Source organism: Girardinichthys multiradiatus, chromosome 7 (assembly GCF_021462225.1).
Source record: "Girardinichthys multiradiatus isolate DD_20200921_A chromosome 7, DD_fGirMul_XY1, whole genome shotgun sequence".
Classification (NCBI taxonomy): Eukaryota; Metazoa; Chordata; class Actinopteri; order Cyprinodontiformes; family Goodeidae; genus Girardinichthys; species Girardinichthys multiradiatus.
The window spans coordinates 48,553,078-48,573,393 of NC_061800.1; the positions used below are offsets into that span (position 1 = coordinate 48,553,078).

The 20,316-nt window shown below is 39.1% G+C and overlaps 1 protein-coding gene across 22 annotated transcripts in view; it reads right to left on the reverse strand.

Annotated features, from left to right (window-relative positions):
* lrrfip1a (leucine rich repeat (in FLII) interacting protein 1a) overlaps positions 1-20,316 on the reverse strand; it is a 57,747-nt gene that overhangs the window by 10,410 nt on the left and 27,021 nt on the right. For 5 of the 22 annotated variants that reach the window (XM_047369848.1, XM_047369834.1, XM_047369831.1 and 2 more), the window contains 13 exons: positions 18,901-18,942; positions 18,634-18,684; positions 16,506-16,565; positions 16,384-16,425; positions 13,832-13,891; positions 13,322-13,405; positions 12,970-13,032; positions 12,762-12,833; positions 10,926-11,027; positions 10,599-10,625; positions 9,537-9,662; positions 8,122-8,193; positions 7,612-7,782 (listed from right to left, as the gene is read on the reverse strand). In XM_047369848.1, the coding sequence (XP_047225804.1) occupies positions 7,612-7,782; positions 8,122-8,193; positions 9,537-9,662; positions 10,599-10,625; positions 10,926-11,027; positions 12,762-12,833; positions 12,970-13,032; positions 13,322-13,405; positions 13,832-13,891; positions 16,384-16,425; positions 16,506-16,565; positions 18,634-18,684; positions 18,901-18,942 (972 nt within the window). The remainder of the gene's footprint in view (positions 1-7,611; positions 7,783-8,121; positions 8,194-9,536; positions 9,663-10,598; positions 10,626-10,925; positions 11,028-12,761; positions 12,834-12,969; positions 13,033-13,321; positions 13,406-13,831; positions 13,892-16,383; positions 16,426-16,505; positions 16,566-18,633; positions 18,685-18,900; positions 18,943-20,316) is intronic. The other 17 variants (XM_047369849.1, XM_047369844.1, XM_047369841.1 and 14 more) reach the window with 12 other exon arrangements.

Consider the following 20,316-nt stretch of genomic DNA (forward strand, 5'->3'; position numbering starts at 1 on the left):
TAAAAGGTCACGTTCGGTACTTTGTTGTAGCTCCTCTGGCTTTTATAAAACTTCCTGTTTTCAGGCAGACTGTCCTGAAGCTTTGGTGAGATCCTGGGTCTACCTGGATGTTTCGCTGTTACAGCCTGAACATCTGGTTTGGACCCATCTGGCTGGTTTCTGACCCTGACTCCCTGGCAGTGTATGTTAGACCCACGATAACCAATCTTGGTTTTAAACTTGACTCTGAAATAAGGGACACATTGAAGTCTAGTTTTTATCATTTCAGCAAAATAGCAAAAATAAAAGCTATTCTTTCAAGGCCACAGTCTGAAACAGTAATCCACGCTTTCATTTCATCGTGATTGGATTACTGTAATTCCCTTTATCTCGGGGTCAGCCGGTCCTCACTTGCTCATCTGCAGCTGGTGCAAAGCGCTGCAGCACGTCTTTTAACAGGAACATGTAAAAGGGAGCGTATTACTCCGGTCCTGGCTTCTCTCCACTGGCTCCCAGTTTATTTTAGAGTTCATTTTAAATTCATTCTGTTCGTTTTTAAGGTATAAAATAACTTGGCCCCGCCCTACTTGGTAGAGCTTCTCCACCAATCAGTCCCTTAGGTCCGCTGATCAGTTGCTCTTGGTGGTTCCCAGTTCAAAGTGGAAGCTTAGAGGAGAGAGGGCCTTCTCTGTCCCTTGCACATTCAACAGGCCCCTTCACTGCCTATTTTTAAAACTCGTTTGTAAACGTACTTTTACTCACTGGCCTTCAACCCAACTGAAAATTTGATTTTACTTAATTTTGTACTGGTATTGTTTTATTGTGTTTTGTAGCAAGTTTCTTAATTTATTATTGTGTACTTAGTTTTTCTATTTTATCCCTTATTGTTATTTTATTGCTTTTGATGTTCAGCACTGTTAAAGTTCTTTAAAAATAAAGTTGATGATGATGATAGGTGAAACCAACATGTTTCTCCATCCTCAGTGTTGACGGCCTCCATGTTGGGTCCATGCTTCCTGACAGTCGGCTCGCAAAGGTCCGACACCTCATTTTCAGAATTAGACTTGTGCATGTCATTGTTTTAGAAAAGCCAACAGAACCAGTGATTCCAGAAATGTCCTTTCTCATGGAAAGCCAGACTTGATTTGAGTGACTGAACATCCTCCACAAGCAGAGGTATGGGAAGAAACTTGTGCCATCAGAAACTGAATTAGAATTTCTCAGACTGAATCTGTATTTGTGTAATTTGAAATTAAAAGCATTGGTTTGAAAATGAATTTCACTTAATTGAAACTGAATTCATTTGCTCTGAAAATGTATTTTGTTGAATTGAAAATTCAGTTTCACTACTTTTACTTTCAGTTCTAAAAAACATCCGGGTCCTTGAAGCCACAGATTAATCAAACACAGATTCACTGATTCATGGACGTCGTTCACTGTTGCTGCGTCCAGATTGAAGGGCTGCATTCTTTGAAGGACGCATTTGTTGGCCGATTACGTCATTGTGAGGCAATGACGTCTACAGCTTCGCAGGCTCCTCTAAATAGGGCCGACAAATGCGTCCTTCTTTTCCCCAGATATGAAGGATGGGTCCGGTGTATCCTTCGTGGGCCACCCTATCCCATGATTCATTGCGGGTCAAAGTAAATTGTGCTAACGGAAGTAGCAAAGCCTGGAGGAGAGGGACAAGTTGTGAACAATGTTGGATATATTGCGCTTTCTGTGGAACAAAATAACTTGTTTTTAGACTAGAATGTAGCTGTGTAAACCTGAAATATCTGCTCGGTTTATCAAGATTTCGCCTAATTCCACACGTGCTCCGACGTGTTCGGAGACGTCCGGTTCTGCTGCCCTGACACCGGACTCACAGCCGGCTCTCCTCGCCAGCGCACAGCTGACCGGGGGGTTGAGGTGCGATGAACCCCGAGAGAACAGCTGACTCCCGGCGCGTTGTTTTCAAGCATCTCCTGCTGGGTTTCCCCAATTAATGGAAGTTAAACACAGATATAATTCAGTCAGATGAAATCTAATGTTGATGTTTGGTTCTTTTATTTTTATGCTCTACAAATAAACTGATTTAAACGTTGTTCCTAAAGTTAATATGTTTAAATTGTTACATTTTTACAAATAGATTGTTATATTTTTTTTATCTATAAACACAAAACGTAACAATTTAAATGGTTGAATAATGAACAAGATTATAAAACAAGAAAATAAGCCATTAGGGCTCATTTTGTTCGGCTTGGCAGCTCTGTGCTTCACGCTATCACTGTTGCTAGGCAACGTAAATCACGCTGAGGTAAAGGCGGGAAACGCAGACCAACGTAACACCGGACGCATCATGCTAATCTGGCATGTTTAGCTAACAGCTACAGGTAGCATAAGTGTTGCTGTTTGACCATCATTTGTTTCCATGACGCTTCTTATAGACGCTCATTTGACTTGACTGACATCCGCTAAGCTCATGTAGCTGCATTGCTGCAGCTCAACCTGCCGTAAAGGACGTTTAACCTGATGTGAAACGTAAATTGATGAATCTGTGTTTGATTAATCTAAGGCTATCCTCAAGGACCCGGATGTTCGACACAAAAAACTGAATTTTGGAACTGAAATTGAATTTTAGACCTGAAAGTGAAAGTAGTCAAACTGAATTTTCAAAACAACAAAATACATTTTCAATGCAAATTAATTCAGTTTCAAACCATTAAATTCAGTTTTCAAACCAATTAATTCAGTTTCAAACCAATTAATTCAGTTTTCAAACCAATTAATTCAGTTTTCAAACCAATTAATTCAGTTTTCAAACCATTAAATTCAGTTTTCAAACCATTAAATTCAGTTTTCAAACCAATTAATTCAGTTTCAAACCAATTAATTCAGTTTTCAAACCAATTAATTCAGTTATCAAACCATTAAATTCAGTTTTCAAACCATTAAATTCAGTTTTCAAACCAATTAATTCAGTTTTCAAACCAATTAATTCAGTTTTCAAACCAATTAATTCAGTTTTCAAACCAATTAATTCAGTTTCAAACCATTAAATTCAGTTTTCAAACCATTAAATTCAGTTTTCAAACCAATTAATTCAGTTTCAAACCATTAAATTCAGTTTTCAAATCAATTAATTCAGTTTTAAAACCATTAAATTCAGTTTTCAAACCAATTAATTCAGTTTCAAACCATTAAATTCAGTTTTCAAACCAATTAATTCAGTTTCAAACCATTAAATTCAGTTTTCAAACCAATTAATTCAGTTTTCAAACCAATTAATTCAGTTTTCAAACCAATTAATTCAGTTTTCAAACCAATTAATTCAGTTTCAAACCATTAAATTCAGTTTTCAAACCATTAAATTCAGTTTTCAAACCAATTAATTCAGTTTCAAACCAATTAATTCAGTTTTCAAACCATTAAATTCAGTTTTCAAACCAATTAATTCAGTTTTCAAACCAATTAATTCAGTTTTCAAACCAATTAATTCACTTTTCAAACCAATTAATTCAGTTTCAAACCATTAAATTCAGTTTTCAAACCAATTAATTCAGTTTCAAACCAATTAATTCAGTTTCAAACCATTAAATTCAGTTTTCAAACCAATTAATTCAGTTTCAAACCATTAAATTCAGTTTTCAAACCAATTAATTCAGTTTCAAACCATTAAATTCAGTTTTCAAACCAATTAATTCAGTTTTCAAACCATTAAATTCAGTTTTCAAACCATTAAATTCAGTTTTCAAACCAATTAATTCAGTTTCAAACCAATTAATTCAATTTCAAACCATTAAATTCAGTTTTCAAACCATTAAATTCAGTTTTCAAACCAATTAATTCAGTTTCAAACCAATTAATTCAGTTTCAAACCATTAAATTCAGTTTTCAAACCAATTAATTCAGTTTCAAACCATTAAATTCAGTTTTCAAATCAATTAATTCAGTTTTAAAACCATTAAATTCAATTTCAAACCATTAAATTCAGTTTTCAAACCATTAAATTCAGTTTTCAAACCAATTAATTCAGTTTCAAACCAATTAATTCAGTTTCAAACCATTAAATTCAGTTTTCAAACCAATTAATTCAGTTTCAAACCATTAAATTCAGTTTTCAAACCAATTAATTCAGTTTCAAACCATTAAATTCAGTTTTCAAACCAATTAATTCAGTTTTCAAACCAATTAATTCAGTTTTCAAACCAATTAATTCAGTTTTCAAACCAATTAATTCAGTTTTCAAACCAATTAATTCAGTTTCAAACCATTAAATTCAGTTTTCAACCCATTAAATTCAGTTTTCAAACCAATTAATTCAGTTTCAAACCAATTAATTCAGTTTTCAAACCATTAAATTCAGTTTTCAAACCAATTAATTCAGTTTTCAAACCAATTAATTCAGTTTTCAAACCAATTAATTCACTTTTCAAACCAATTAATTCAGTTTCAAACCATTAAATTCAGTTTTCAAACCAATTAATTCAGTTTCAAACCAATTAATTCAGTTTCAAACCATTAAATTCAGTTTTCAAACCAATTAATTCAGTTTCAAACCATTAAATTCAGTTTTCAAACCAATTAATTCAGTTTCAAACCATTAAATTCAGTTTTCAAACCAATTAATTCAGTTTTCAAACCATTAAATTCAGTTTTCAAACCATTAAATTCAGTTTTCAAACCATTAAATTCAGTTTTCAAACCATTAAATTCAGTTTTCAAACCAATTAATTCAGTTTCAAACCAATTAATTCCATTTCAAACCAATTAATTCAGTTTTCAAACCAATTAATTCAGTTTTCAAACCATTAAATTCAGTTTTCAAACCAATTAATTCAGTTTTCAAACCAATTAATTCAGTTTTCAAACCAATTAATTCAGTTTTCAAACCAATTAATTCAGTTTCAAACCATTAAATTCAGTTTCAAACCATTAAATTCAGTTTTCAAACCAATTAATTCAGTTTCAAACCAATTAATTCAGTTTCAAACCATTAAATTCAGTTTCAAACCATTAAATTCAGTTTTCAAACCAATTAATTCAGTTTCAAACCAATTAATTCAGTTTTCAAACCAATTAATTCAGTTTTCAAACCAATTAATTCAGTTTTCAAACCATTAAATTCAGTTTTCAAACCATTAAATTCAGTTTTCAAACCAATTAATTCAGTTTCAAACCAATTAATTCAGTTTTCAAACCAATTAATTCAGTTTTCAAACCAATTAATTCAGTTTTCAAACCAATTAATTCAGTTTTCAAACCAATTAATTCAGTTTCAAACCATTAAATTCAGTTTTCAAACCATTAAATTCAGTTTTCAAACCAATTAATTCAGTTTCAAACCATTAAATTCAGTTTTCAAACCAATTAATTCAGTTTTCAAACCATTAAATTCAGTTTTCAAACCAATTAATTCAGTTTCAAACCATTAAATTCAGTTTTCAAACCAATTAATTCAGTTTCAAACCATTAAATTCAGTTTTCAAACCAATTAATTCAGTTTTCAAACCAATTAATTCAGTTTTCAAACCAATTAATTCAGTTTTCAAACCAATTAATTCAGTTTTCAAACCAATTAATTCAGTTTCAAACCATTAAATTCAGTTTTCAAACCATTAAATTCAGTTTTCAAACCAATTAATTCAGTTTCAAACCAATTAATTCAGTTTCAAACCATTAAATTCAGTTTCAAACCATTAAATTCAGTTTTCAAACCAATTAATTCAGTTTCAAACCAATTAATTCAGTTTCAAACCAATTAATTCAGTTTCAAACCATTAAATTCAGTTTTCAAACCAATTAATTCAGTTTCAAACCATTAAATTCAGTTTTCAAACCAATTAATTCAGTTTTCAAACCATTAAATTCAGTTTTCAAACCATTAAATTCAGTTTTCAAACCAATTAATTCAGTTTCAAACCAATTAATTCAATTTCAAACCATTAAATTCAGTTTTCAAACCAATTAATTCAGTTTTCAAACCATTAAATTCAGTTTTCAAACCAATTAATTCAGTTTTCAAACCAATTAATTCAGTTTTCAAACCAATTAATTCAGTTTTCAAACCAATTAATTCAGTTTCAAACCATTAAATTCAGTTTCAAACCATTAAATTCAGTTTTCAAACCAATTAATTCAGTTTCAAACCAATTAATTCAGTTTCAAACCATTAAATTCAGTTTCAAACCATTAAATTCAGTTTTCAAACCAATTAATTCAGTTTCAAACCAATTAATTCAGTTTCAAACCATTAAATTCAGTTTTCAAACCAATTAATTCAGTTTCAAACCATTAAATTCAGTTTTCAAACCAATTAATTCAGTTTTCAAACCAATTAATTCAGTTTCAAACCATTAAATTCAGTTTTCAAACCATTAAATTCAAATTTCAAACCAATTAATTCAGTTTCAAACCATTAAATTCAGTTTTCGAACCAATTAATTCAGTTTCAAACCATTAAATTCAGTTTCAAACCATTAAATTCAATTTTCAAACCAATTAATTCAGTTTTCAAACCAATTAATTCAGTTTCAAACCAATTAATTCAGTTTCAAACCAATTAATTCAGTTTCAAACCAATTAATTCAGGTTTCAAACCAATTAATTCAGTTTCAAACCATTAAATTCAGTTTTCGAACCAATTAATTCAGTTTCAAACCATTAAATTCAATTTTCAAACCAATTAATTCAGTTTTCAAACCAATTAATTCAGTTTCAAACCAATTAATTCAGTTTTCAAACCAATTAATTCAGTTTCAAACCATTAAATTCAGTTTCAAACCATTAAATTCAGTTTCAAACCATTAAATTCAGTTTTCAAACCATTAAATTCAGTTTTCAAACCAATTAATTCAGTTTCAAACCATTAAATTCAGTTTTCAAACCATTAAATTCAGTTTTCAAACCATTAAATTCAGTTTTCAAACCAATTAATTCAGTTTCGAACCATTAAATTCAGTTTTCAAACCAATTAATTCAGTTTCAAACCATTAAATTCAGTTTTCAAACCAATTAAATCAGTTTTCAAACCAATTAATTCAGTTTCAAACCATTACATTCAGGTTCAAAGCAATGCATTTAATTCTTCAGTTTCATATGGTGATCTGCAGCAGTCACTGCTCAGCTGCTGGACTGAAACTGAGTGAAAAAGCAGCCAAAGTCCACAGAGAACCTCTGAAAGACCTTTAGAAAGTCTGAAGAACTGTGGATCAGAACCAGTTTCACAGCTTACAGGAAAGTCCTGCAGCCTGAGGGCTGAAGCTTTATGTTGGAAAAAGCTGTATACAGGACAGCATTCGTTTAAAAACCACAGGAAGGGGGCGCTGCGTGGCTCAGTGGTAGTGGAGGATCACCTACATGGAGCCGCTAGTCCCGGGTACAATTCCCAACCCTTACTGCTTGCCCTTTTTTCTGCCAAGCTGCATTTGAAATATTTCAACCTTCTGCAGATTGATGTGATTCTGTGCAGAAACAGGAGTTAAAGATGGTAAAATCAGTTATTTTTAAGCATCAATGTTTGATTTTGACTCTTAAAGTCATCATAAAGGTGGAAGGGACTGAAATGACTTTGTTGCTCTTCATGGTGGGTGTACAAACATTTACTGAGCTCTAATCTTGTATTTGCAGACTGAATCCTTCAACATTCACCTTGACTTTCTCTTCGTATTCCCGCCGCGACTCAGAAAGCAGCTCCTCCAGCTCCATCAGCGAGTCTTTGAGCGTGTCCACCTGGTACATCAGGTTGTTTTTCTCATTGTCCAGCTGGGCGTTGGACACCATGGCCTTACGGTACTTCTCCTCCACTTCTGCCAACCCATCCTGATGGAGAAGACACAGGAATGAACATAAAGCCTGAAACTAAGTGGTTTTCCTCAGCAGAAGTAAAATCAGAGCAGACAACAGCAGCAGCTTCAAAGTGACTGAAAATGCAGACGCAACTGACAGGATGATCAGCAGTTTTTACACAAATCTGAGAAACTTTTTATCGCAGCAACATGTTTGCTACAAAGCTGCTGACATGAAGCTGTTTTATTAAAACTTTGTTAGGTTGAAAAGCTTTCAGCTGATTGGAGAAAGTCTCTGTGAGGTTTCTGAGTGGCTGATTGAGCCAAACAAACAACTAGCTTAGGTTAGTCACTAATGGTCTCAGCCTGGTACCTTGACTTCTTTCAGGTTCTGGATGTACTTTGTTTCCACATCCTGAATCTGATCTTTCAGTTCATGGATCTCCTGATGGACAGAGCAGCAGTGGTGGTGAGCAGAGAGGAGGAGCAGCATGGTGATGAAGGTGAAGCAGAGAGGTTGGTGATGACAGCAGGAAGAGATGTGATGTGGAGAAAGAAAGGTCAGAGCATGAATCTCCATCTTCAATCAGAGTTTCTGAGGTTTATTAAAGCAAGAGTTTATGGTGCGTTTTGACTGTGCTACCCTGAACTTTTCCCAGAACCTTCTAGATGACCTCCATAAAATGTTAATCCGTTAACTTCCAGCAGGGACTGGTTAATATCTGCAGACATTCAGTCTCAGTCATTAATGCTGCATTAAGCAGCTGAAGGAGTCAGATAACCTTCATCTCCCCCTGAAGCAGGAGAGGAGCTGCATCAGTAGCAGAACATCACAGCAGCTATACTGAAGAACCTGAGTAATGTCCCTCTAGACGTTATGGTAGTGTTTAACTGTAATGCTGAGTGTGAGAAGAAGGAGGAGTTCCTTAGAACAAGGAGGAGAGGTGGATGGGAGCTTCAGAGAGGAAAACATCTCCATATTCTACAATCATAAACTCATGTTATTTCACAACGGTTACACTCTATGAGCTCTATAGAGTTCAAACTGTGCAAAGACTACAACTAAACTTATGATGAGTTGTACAGATGAAGACTCCAGTGTTCACTCACACAGAGATGAACAGAGGTTCTGATCAGGAGGACAACCTGATGTGCTAGAACCATGACTACTCAGAAACATACAAACCAAAACTCTTGGAAAAAACATGAAACCTTCCCAGATGTCCCATAAATGAAGCTGGCATGACCATTAACCACAGAGCGACCGCTGCCTCTGTGTTTTCAGACCAAACGAAAATAAAATCTGCCCCATCTGAACGTAATTACTGTAACATCTCCTAATTTGACCAGTTTAATGGTCTAAAAACAGCTCCTGGCAGAGTATTTACCGCCCCTGCCTACACACACACCAGAGGAGGTCAGGAGTACAGTTTTCCTTCAGAGTTCGGGCCCATAGTCCACATCTAGAAGAAGCGCAGTAAAATAATGTGATAGTGAGCGGGTTTGGATCCCCTGTTTCTAAACAGACATCCCAGTTATTCCTGTTAAACTGGGAGATGAACAAAGTCTGAACTTTTTAACCAATCAGGAGTCTATGGTGAATTCCTTTCACAAGGCTCCACCCTGACGGTTCTGGGTAATATCAGTACCTCCGATTACATCCTGGTTCTGAAACAGGTCCCTGCAGTCGAAACGCACCTCAGATCATTTTCCTAAAATGAAGCTGAAACATGAAGCCAGTTCAGCCATCAGAGTTTAACAATCATCTCCATCTCATCAGGACCTTACCTTGATTTCTCGTATGGAGCTCTCAGCATCCACAGTAAAAGCCGTGTCTCCGCTTCCTCTCCTGGAGGATGTCCCACCTAACGAGTTGAGGGTTCCCGCTGTGAGCGCTGAAGCTGCTCGAGGTCCCTGGAAAGAGAAACGTTCACATTAGAGCTGAAGACCGTGTTGGCCTTCATTACCTGACATTTTCCTTCCAAGCAGCCAGATGTTCTGTGATCTTTTAAAGTGGTCTTCTTCAACAGCCTTTCAGAGATTCTCTTTGGACTTTTGGTGCTTGTAGCTTTTGTTTCGGTCCAGTTTTTATTGTTAAGCAGTTTAGCTCCATAAACAGGTTCTAAGAGTTGAACCAGAAAAAAAGCATGAATGTCTTTCTCTGGTTGCTCTCTCCCTGAAGGGTTATGAAACGCTTTAAACTGCTGGTCATGACCAACATGAAGAACATCTGGACATCACACAGAACAACAAGACGAAGAACTGCTGCTTGGACCCTCACCTTCTCTCTGCTACTGGATCCTGGACTTTTTGACCCACCAACAGATCTTCAAAAATCCCTGCCATCCTCCTCCACCTTCTTAAACACTGGTACCCACAGAGGCGAGTCCCGAGCCTCCTGCTGTCCACACTGCTGACTCACTAACTGTGATATGAAATCTGCAGATGCTACAGCACCAGTACCAGTACCAGAGACCTCGTAGCAGCACGAGGTCAAAGATCGGGTGGTCTGGTGTGCAGCTGCTTTTCGACTTCAGAACAGCCAGCAACCACTCTGCTGTATGCATCCCAGGAGCAGCTGTGATGTCTCATTTATTTACTGCATAGAAGCTCCAACAAGGTCAAGATGCATGTCCATGTTCCTCATTTTATTATTACTATAACCATGTTCATAATAAAGAATTCAACTTTAGTGGCAAAATCCAAAGAAAATTCCTCAAAGACCTTCAGAAAGGTTCAAAACCACCTTTAAAGATTCCAAGATCTGGCTGCTTGAAAGGAAAACAGCAGGAAATGAAATGAATAAAGAAGTTTCCAAACTACTGAGAAACATTTTTGACGTTTTCTCACCTTTTCCTGATAGTCTCTGTCCTCCACCTGAGGAGACAAAGAACAAATAGTCAGAACTAGCCGAGGATGATGAAGAGGTTTCAGAGCGAAGATGACGAGCCGTGACAGCAACGTTTATTTCACATCTCAGCAGTAAATCAACCCAAAACTCAAATCATTCCAGTCAGCGTCCGTTCAGACAGATTAATAACAAAAACCACCTTCAAACAGTCCAATCAGCATCAGATGATAGAAAACCTCCATCCTCAGGTGTCTGAACACAACATCCAGTCAGGGTGAAGTGCAGCAAACTCTGCTCACATGCAGGCTGCAGGAGCCAACACTCACTTCAGTGAAGTCAGGAATAGTGACATTGTCCAGGTCTCTGGAGAGGACGCTGCTGCTCACTGCGCTCCTCAGAAAACTGGCAACAGAGCCGACAGAGTGGTCCTGCAACGCCCACCAGGGGGCGAGACACAACAAAAAGCCCAACACTCAGAGGAGGTCATCATTGACAAAAACATTAAAACATCAGCGATCAACCAGCTTCTAATGGTTATCTTCAATGTTGTGCATGCAGGGAACACACACACACACACACACACACACACGGTTATAATAAAACTGGCAGGATGTTTGATGTGAACTGAAAGTAAAAACTAAATATTTGTCTCACTGAAAGATTTCCTGAGACCTGCCAACAGTGTGACTGTACCACCTGTAGGGGGCAGCCTTCCCACTCTGGGTTGATTCAGTGCAGGGAACAAATGGAGGAATTTACTGACCTTTTTTTTTTTATAGCAAACGGTTTAAAGTCAAGATGTTTTATGCTTTTTCCAGTCAGCTTGAGTTTATCTGTCATATGTCAACCATCTTTCCCTGCATCACAGGCTGTAACCCAAAAAAACCTACTTCACTAACTGTCTGAATCAGCTAGCTGTCCTTCCTCCTCAACGTCCAGTGCTACTGAATCCTGCTAACAGCAATTATTTGATCAGGTGTGCTGAAGCAGAGACATCTAAAACTTCCAGGAGTGGAGCTGAAGACCTCTGCCTTATGATGGGCAGCAGGTCAGAATCACTTTTCATATTCAATTCAATTCAATTCAAAAAGACTTTATTAATCCCAAAGGGAAATTAAATGTGGTTGTAGCTCATATTATGAAGGTTTCTTCAAAGAGCCGTTGTAGATGCTGATGGCTGTGGGCAGGAAGGATCTCCTGTAGCGCTCCGTCTTACAGCAGATCTGAAGAAGCCTCTGACTGAAGACACTCTGTTGTTGTAGGACAGTCTCATGAAGAGGATGCTCAGGGTTCTCCATAATGTTCTTCATTTTATGAAAAATCCTTCTTTCCACAATGATCTCCAGAGGTTCCAGAGGAGTCCCCAGAACAGAACCAGCTTTCTTTATCAGCTTGTTGAGGAGGCATCTTGATCAGATCAGCGGTTCAAAACCACCTTTAGATGCGGAGGAGAAACAACTCTCCTCAAAGCTTCCCCTGGATGAGGGAGCTTCTCATCTTATTTCTAAGGCAGACCTCGACCGCCCTCCTGTGGAGGTTCATGTGGGCCGCTTCAATCCTGGATACAATGGCTTTCCACCATGATCCACATCTCAGGACCATAGGTGAGGGTTGGAACGTCACGTCAACCAGTCCTATTCTGATGAATGTAGGTTCTTGATGCAGAGCCATCTGAGGGATTGGAGATCATGGCTGTCTAGCTGAGGCTAAAGTCTGAAACTCTTCCAGATGCCTTGGATGGTTTCATGATGTTTTGCTCTGCAGAGATTTCTTTGATTGAACGGATTAAAAGCTAAGTTCCTCGTTCTCCCACATATTTGTCAAACTGGAGATCCTCCAGTCCACCTTTGCTCTACAGCCTATTATGGATGCTACATTTTTACCAAATCAACTTAACAATCATCTGAAATGGCATAATTGTTATTTTTATGTCTTAACTTGCCCAAAAATGTTTTCTGGCGTAGACAAACCTTGAAAAATCTCGATCTTATACAACCAAAGTAAACACAGGATGCATATTTTTCTTTCCAGCCAAACTGCTTCTAACTCAACGTGCACAACAGCTGACCAACCCATGCATGAAGTCAACAGTACCCAAGTCACCAAGCACGTTTTCACAGACATATTTGATAAAAAAAAAGAACAGGTTTTGTGACTCTCACCACTGGGCTGGTGCGGGCTGAACTGGCCCTGCTGGAAGCTCTGGAGCTGTGGTAACTACTGTACTCTACAGGCTGCAGGAAGAAGACATGAGAAAGGTTTCTGTCACTCATTCGGACATTAGTCTATCTGCATTAGTCTTCCAGATGATGGTGAGTATCAACCCAGACCCTGTTTTTATGTTAGACCAGGCCTTTTCTGCACTCTTACATGTGAGCTGGAGCCGGAGACTCTGCGGGACCCGCTGCACAGACCGTCTTCATATAAAGAACTCTGCATGTGGGACACGTCAGACAGTTACGTTCAGGAGCTCAGCCGAGCCGAACCCTGCTGGCTACCAGACTCACATATACAGGATGTTATCGGTGCTGAGGGTACTTTAGGTGGAGGTCTGAGTTAAATGTTGATGGAAAATGAGAGGAGCCGATCCTACGACAGAACTGCAGGGAGATCTGACTGAACGAGCTGCAGAACTACAAGAAGCAGGACCGAGACGAGTCCAACCAGAACTGGAGCTACAGTCTGAGCATCTGTGTGTTTGGATGTTAGTCTGTATACAGACCTGATAACCATTGAAAGACACGCTGGGGTTTCTTGGAGATGACAGATCATTGAGACCATACAAGTCAGAGGGAGCATAAGAAGTCTGGAAGGAGGAAGCAGAACAATTGAGAGAGAAAAACAGAACAAGAGGGTCTAATTGCATAAGTCACTGAGCATTTTATGCAAATTCAATGGCAGAACCTTAAAGAACAGCAGAGGAAGGAGAAACATCACTGTCTGGCTCTGAACCAGAACCAAAATACATGCAAACGACAGCAAAGCCAAAACCATGACAACTTGAATATTTACCATGATTATTTTAAAGAAAAGTCCACAAGATCTTCATTAGATGTGCGTCAGCAACACCGCAACAACCTGCATGCTTGTTAGACTGATTTCAGATTAAAGACATCCACATGTTCTGAAACCTTCAGCTCCCCATGCCATTGTCACACTCTCATCAGCTCCAAAAGGTGATGTTAGAGAAGAAAACATGAACACCAGGAACTTCCAGTGCAGAGTCACCCACCATCTGCAGGTCCAGTCTAGTTGACTGAGACATCCGACTTTCATCACTCAGTCTGGAGCTCTGAGGTGACAGCAACACAAACACAGCAACAGCAGTGAGACCAGCTGTTGATGCTGACACATCTTTATTTCCATTAGAACTTTGGGTTTCAGACAAAAGGAAAAGCCAAATAAAAATATCTGAAAACATGCAGCTGGACTGTGAACAGTGCACCATGATTTTTGTTCTCCAAAATTCTCCAGGAAAGCAGAAGTTTCTCCACAGACTGAGATTTAGCTGAAAGCAGTGAAATACCTGCCCTAATTTAAAAGTGAGACTAATGTGAATAAACCCTCGGAAAACGTCCACTCCAAGACCGCAGATGTACTGCAGTAGTCAGAGCAGAAATACTGAAACAAAGTCCTCTTAAAACCCTGATTTCTTTTTGGTAAATGCTTCTGAAAATTAAAGGTTAAACTGATTCATATAAACCAGCACAGGGCAGGAAATCTAAGAAGAAGCTCAGTTTTCACTCTGATTCATATCTTCTGTCCTTTCACCACTTTATTCATTTTATAGACTAATGAGTGGCAGAGTCGAGGACAGAGGACAGACACATCATACTGTTTGCTGATGACTCTGTGATGTCTCTGCTTGACCACCAGGACTCTGACCGTGGTTCTGTGGTGAAGGCTTTCACTGGCTGGTGTGATTTCTGAAGATTAATGTCTTAAACTAGTGGTGCACCAATCAATCAGTCCTGATTCTTTTCATTTTGGGTGATCGACTGATACTTGGATGTGAGACCAATCTTATCCACCGATCTGCTTGTCTAACCTGTTTTTCTAGTTTTGTTTGATTTTAAATTGTGAAAAATGAAAGACTACAGGAACAGCAATGTTTTAAATGTTTCATTAACATTTGATAGCACTACCTCATGTGCAGTTAAAACAAGTTTGTATTGTTTCAGCATTTTCATTTTAATAAAATAAGATTGCAACATTGAAGGTGTATTGTGACCTTATAACACCTGACAGGGTCAGTTATACAAAAAGAGACTGGTATGGGCTAATATTGGAATTGGCAGGTCAGGCTTCTTAAAGATCGGTGACTGACCAAAAAACTGCAATCGGTGCACCCCCATAATGAAAACAAAGAAATGTTGGCTGATTTTAGAGAGAACCTCCACGGTGTCCTCCAAGTTTTATCCATAAACAGGCTGTTGAAGTCGTACAACATTAGAAACACCTCGACGCAATTATCCACAGCCGCCTAACCCTAACCCTGGATGTTTTAATGGTGACAAAATTGTACGAAAATGTTTGAGTTTTAATGTTTTCTTTGAGTCCCTCACCCAGAATAAGCTCAAGCTAAACAACACTGTAAAGATGTGCAACAAAACTATAAGAATTAGTTCTGTAGAGCTGTCCCGGCTCTACAGAACCAGGGTCACAAGGAAAGCTAAAGCTAACCTTGCTAACCCAACAGCCTCTTTACCGTTAATATAGGTTGCTGCCTTCGGCTCAGATACCTGGTGACAAAGTGTTCATTCATGCCTGTTAGCGTCAGACTCAATAATTTGACTCGATGAGCCCAAATAGACACTTTAGGAGCCCAAGTTGGTCTCCTGCTTGTTTTATGAATGCTGTGGTTGTTGTATTTCTGGAAACTGGATTTGTTCTTTTCATTCTCATTTTACAGCAGAGCCATGGTGATGACGGGCTGAACACACAACAAGTTGCTCCACACCGATCAGCCAAAACATTAGAACCACTGATCCCTATTAAACTGTCCAGTGTTCCCCAGACCTGATCTGTGATCCATGAGTCCAAACAGGACATCAATAAGTCCAAAAATGACATCTACACAGAACCAGTTGGCTGATTTAAGGGCTGCAGCGAACTTCTGAATTGTTCTCTGAATCAAGCAAAAAATGTTTTCAGGTCTTTAAATTAGGAAAATGTGACCTTAAATGACCAAAAACACATGAATATTAAACTGAGCTGTTAATTATGGAACCAAAATTCAGCCTAAAAGGTAGTATATAATAATAATATAAACAAAATATCAAACTCTACAGGCCTCGGTTAGCAGATTAAAGGTTAAAGGTCATGAAAGGACAGTTAGAAAAACACTAAACCAGTCTGGATGCTTGGAAGGGTAACAACAAAATGGCAGCAGGATTTAGGCTAGTAAAGCTGCATCTGGACAAAGGACAAGACTTCTGGAACAATGTCCTCTGGACAGATGAGACCAAGGTGGACATGTTTGGCCATAATGGACAGAACCATGATGGAGGAACACAAACACAGATCAGCACCTCAGACTGCCAAGCACAGTGGTGGAGGGCTGATGATCTGGTCTTGTTCTGCAGCTACAGGACCTGGGCTCCTTCAGTGGACCATGGGAGTCAGTCAGAGAACAACTACTGAGAGTTATTGCTACTGAAGGAGGTTCTACAAGCTTTCCACACAGCTTCAGGACTATGGACTGGTTGTTGCTGTAGAACAGGTCTGGATTTATCTTCATGCCTCTTTCCTGAAAGTGTGTTAGTTGGTCACACAGTTACTGACCCTGCCGGAGAGCACGCTGTACTCGTCATCGCAGCCGGTTCTCTGTGAACAACACACACGAATGAGATGAGCTGATGTCCCCTCTGGTAATTCATGCTCACATTTACACACTCCTCACGTACATCTCTGTCTTTGTGCTTATGCTTCTTCTTTTTCTTTGACTTCTTGTGCAAAGAGGAGCCCTGGGAGAGGAAGAGAACATGAAGAAGAAAAGCAAGCTCAATCATCTCAGCCTCAGCAACCAGCATCAAACCACATCCACGCATGCAGAAAGCACCCGTATTTAAAACAGAGAACTCCTCCACAGCTGAAGAACACATGCCAACGGTGAGCAGACCAACTGAGCCCAGATGGTCCACTAGTTTCAACCTGCATGTAATTATAGGGATTTTAATATAACCTTAATCAACTGAGAATCAGATTGTTTCCTTACTTTTTAAACCGTAATAAACAAAAAATGAACAGAAAATGTCTGAAACATTATAATCAGTCACATCAGTCTGAGCCGATGAAGCAGCAGGTTCAAACGTTCCATCTGAAGCTTTTTCCCAGAATGCTGCAGTGCTACAGACGAGCCCCACTTTAAACCACCTCGGACCTTCACAAGTCAAGCACCAAGTCAGAACCCTGTGCTGTGCAGCTCAGTGACTACCTGCCTCAGAGGTGGTGGATAAACCTCAAACCAACATCAGTAGGACATGTTGCTCACAGGTGTGATAAAATATGATCTACAATGAACACAGATGTTCTCCTTGAAGGCAGCACGATCATGTGGATCTGTTCAAAAGTTTGGTTCTGCTCAGTATTTATTGGGTTTTCAGAGGAAACCAATTGTATTAGAGGCTGCAGAAAAAGCCCACCCAGCTGCCCCCGTTGGATGCACCCATGTTCAGGCAGGGTGGACAACTCCGATGACATCATGCAGCTGGGACCCCAGCCATGAAGTGAAACATGGATAAACATGGACTCTGAACTGTACACAAAGGTCTGTATGAACCTCTGCACCTTTCAACATCTCACTAACCTGTTCCCAACACAACCCAGGAAGAGGAGGAGTCAGAGCTGGAATCTTTGACCCAAGGGTACGTTCCCTCTCCGCTCGGTCTCATTCCAGCTGTGGACATCGCCTAATGGAGGGACCAGACCACGCGTCAGCTGAAGGCCTTGATTTGTTGTTCGAGAACCCGGCATTCATTCATAAAAAGGGAGTAAATGATATTCTCTTCTGAGGCCTACAGGAGATTATTGCCCAAGTTAGTTCCAAGACTAACTTAACTCCATTTCCAGATTCTTCAAGATAATCCTTGGTTCTCAAACATAAATAACATTGAATAGTAATGTTGCATCACTTTATTGGTCATGGTTTTAACCATCTTTGATTCACTTGTCCATATTGTACATAGTTGGTCTTCTTTATTCTTTCATTTTGCTTGATAGTTTAGTTGAATTGTTCTTTTATAGTGAAGGGATTGAAATATGTTTGACTTTGACTTGATTTATTTTTTTTAATAAATTCTTGTGTTTGAAGAAACTGTGAATTTTTTCCATGTGGTGTAGTATTGTCCTAATACCACCGCCTTATTGGGCTGGTATTCACAGGACAAAACTTAGCAGACCCAATTATTATTTAAGAAAATATTAATATTAAATAATATAATCATAACCACAACAATGCTTTCTGCATACTAAACAACCACCACACATGTTCTCTGCTGTGCTCCTTCCCTTGTGCCTGTTCTCCGTCTCACTCAGGTCCTGTCCACATGAAGCCCGGTTTGAGAGAAACCACCAAACCTCTTAGTGGGACAAGGAGTCCTGTCCACACGAAGCGGCTGCGACAACGCCTACATCTAAAACCTGCCTTACTTAGCTACTAAAACAACCAAACGTAGCATCGCATAAATATGTAACATGAGGCATCACAAATAACTGATACAAGCCTGATAAATCCAGCAGCTGAAATTGGACACAGAACATTTAGTTCAAATCTGACTCAAACATGCTTCGTTAGTCACAAACAATCTGTTCACTACGTCTTCATGAAGAGGAGGTTAAACTTCAACAGGGTCTCAACCCTCCACCATAAGCCCCCACAGAGTCCAGATCCAACTGAAGAAGACAACACAAGTTCATGAAGAAGAAGCAACAGAATGGACAAAAGCAGACAGAAAGTCCGTCTGGCTCTGGGAATCAGAACCAGCTGAGGACTCGGAAAGAGAGAGCTGCATGCAAAGTTTGAGCCATACTGACCCCGACGCTGCCGCGGCTTCCCACCGACATCCGCTCTTCGTCATCTGACAGCTGTGTGGAGAGTGAAACGAGCGGTTAATGTTCAAGGATGGGTTACAGTCAGCGCCACACATGATCCACAGACAGGTTCTGTGTAAAAGCATGGATCATAAACCCGTTCTACCCGACCAGCAACAACCAAACAACAGGAACAGTTTAGATGTTTGTTCAGGAGGATGTTGGGTGCAGGCTGATGTAATGATGGATAACAGAGAGAGGGATACAAACCATGTGCATCCGCGAGGAACGTGAGTACTTCTCACTGTCCTCCTGGATGAGGAAGAAGAGGAGCATGGATAATGGAGAAGGAGAGATGAAGAGCGTGGAAGAGGAGGAAAGTCAGACCACAGATTAGTCAAATCTGCAACATCCAGTTAATAAGATCTTTCTTTTTCTGGGAACTAGTGGTGAGTTCAGACCAAAAAACTTTCATGCCTGTAAAAGTATTCACACCCATTTTCACCAGCAACTGCTCAAACATCCACAACTGGGCCCACTCGGACCAGGCCACCGCTGAGACTGTGGACCTAAAACATTACTTTCACAACAGCAGTAGGTTGAAGCCGCTGAAATCAGACAAATCTGTTCCATGTTCTTCAAGTCTAAGGATTTAGGTGCTCCTTCATGCAGGATAAAGAACTCACTTTCAAAGTAACTTGCCCATCAAACTCCTTACCAGGGGTGGGCTCCTTAAGGCCTGGTGACCTGCAGGTTGTACATGTGTCTCTGCTGCAACACACCTGAAGAGCTGCATCATCTCCTCAGTCACTCCAGGTTCTGAAAGAGTCTACCAGTGCTGACGTTCACCTAACACAGGTCCTCACCGAACTCTACTGGATGCATCGGTGGCATGTTGCCATGATGATCTAACCAAGTTACCCCGGGCCATGACGGGACTCCCAGACTGTCAGCATGCAGCTACACACCAGAAGATCCCAAACAGAAGGTCACCTTTACTTAAATCTACCACCATAAGGAGGTCAAAGCTGAATCAAGAGCTGCTTCAAATTCAAGTCCCACTGTGTCTCTTCTCATGGATGTCCCAACACCACGACCTCACCAGAAAAGCTCTGTGATGGCTCAAATCACTCCATCACTAGAAGTCCAGAGTCCTCAGGAAGTTCCTGAAAGAATTACTGAGACTCTGGAGACCATTCAGGTGGACGGGTCTTCATCCAGTGTGATCGGGTCCATAAAGACCTGACTTTCAGACACAGTTGTCTTGCTCAAGATGATTTTTGTTTTCAGGCTGTTGCTTCTCAAATCGCCCAGTTTTCTTTGAGATCTAGATCCTAAATGTCTGCAGGTAAATAAAATCCTTTCATAATTCTTATTTTAATTATTTATACTCTGATTGTTTTCCCTCATCATGACCCTAACATCTTCAGAAAAGAACCTTTCTCGTTAACTTTTACATATTGTTGATGGATGCCCCGGAGCAGGAATGGGCTGAGATCCGGATCATTGGCTGAACTTAAATTATTACAAAAATATGATTCAGTTCAATTCAGTTTTATTTATATAGGCCCGTTCACAACACACGTCGTCTCAAGGCACTTCACAAAGTCAATGCAGTCCAATCATACAGATTCAAGTCAGGTTCATCCATTCCAATTAAACCCAACTATCAGACAGTGCAGTTAG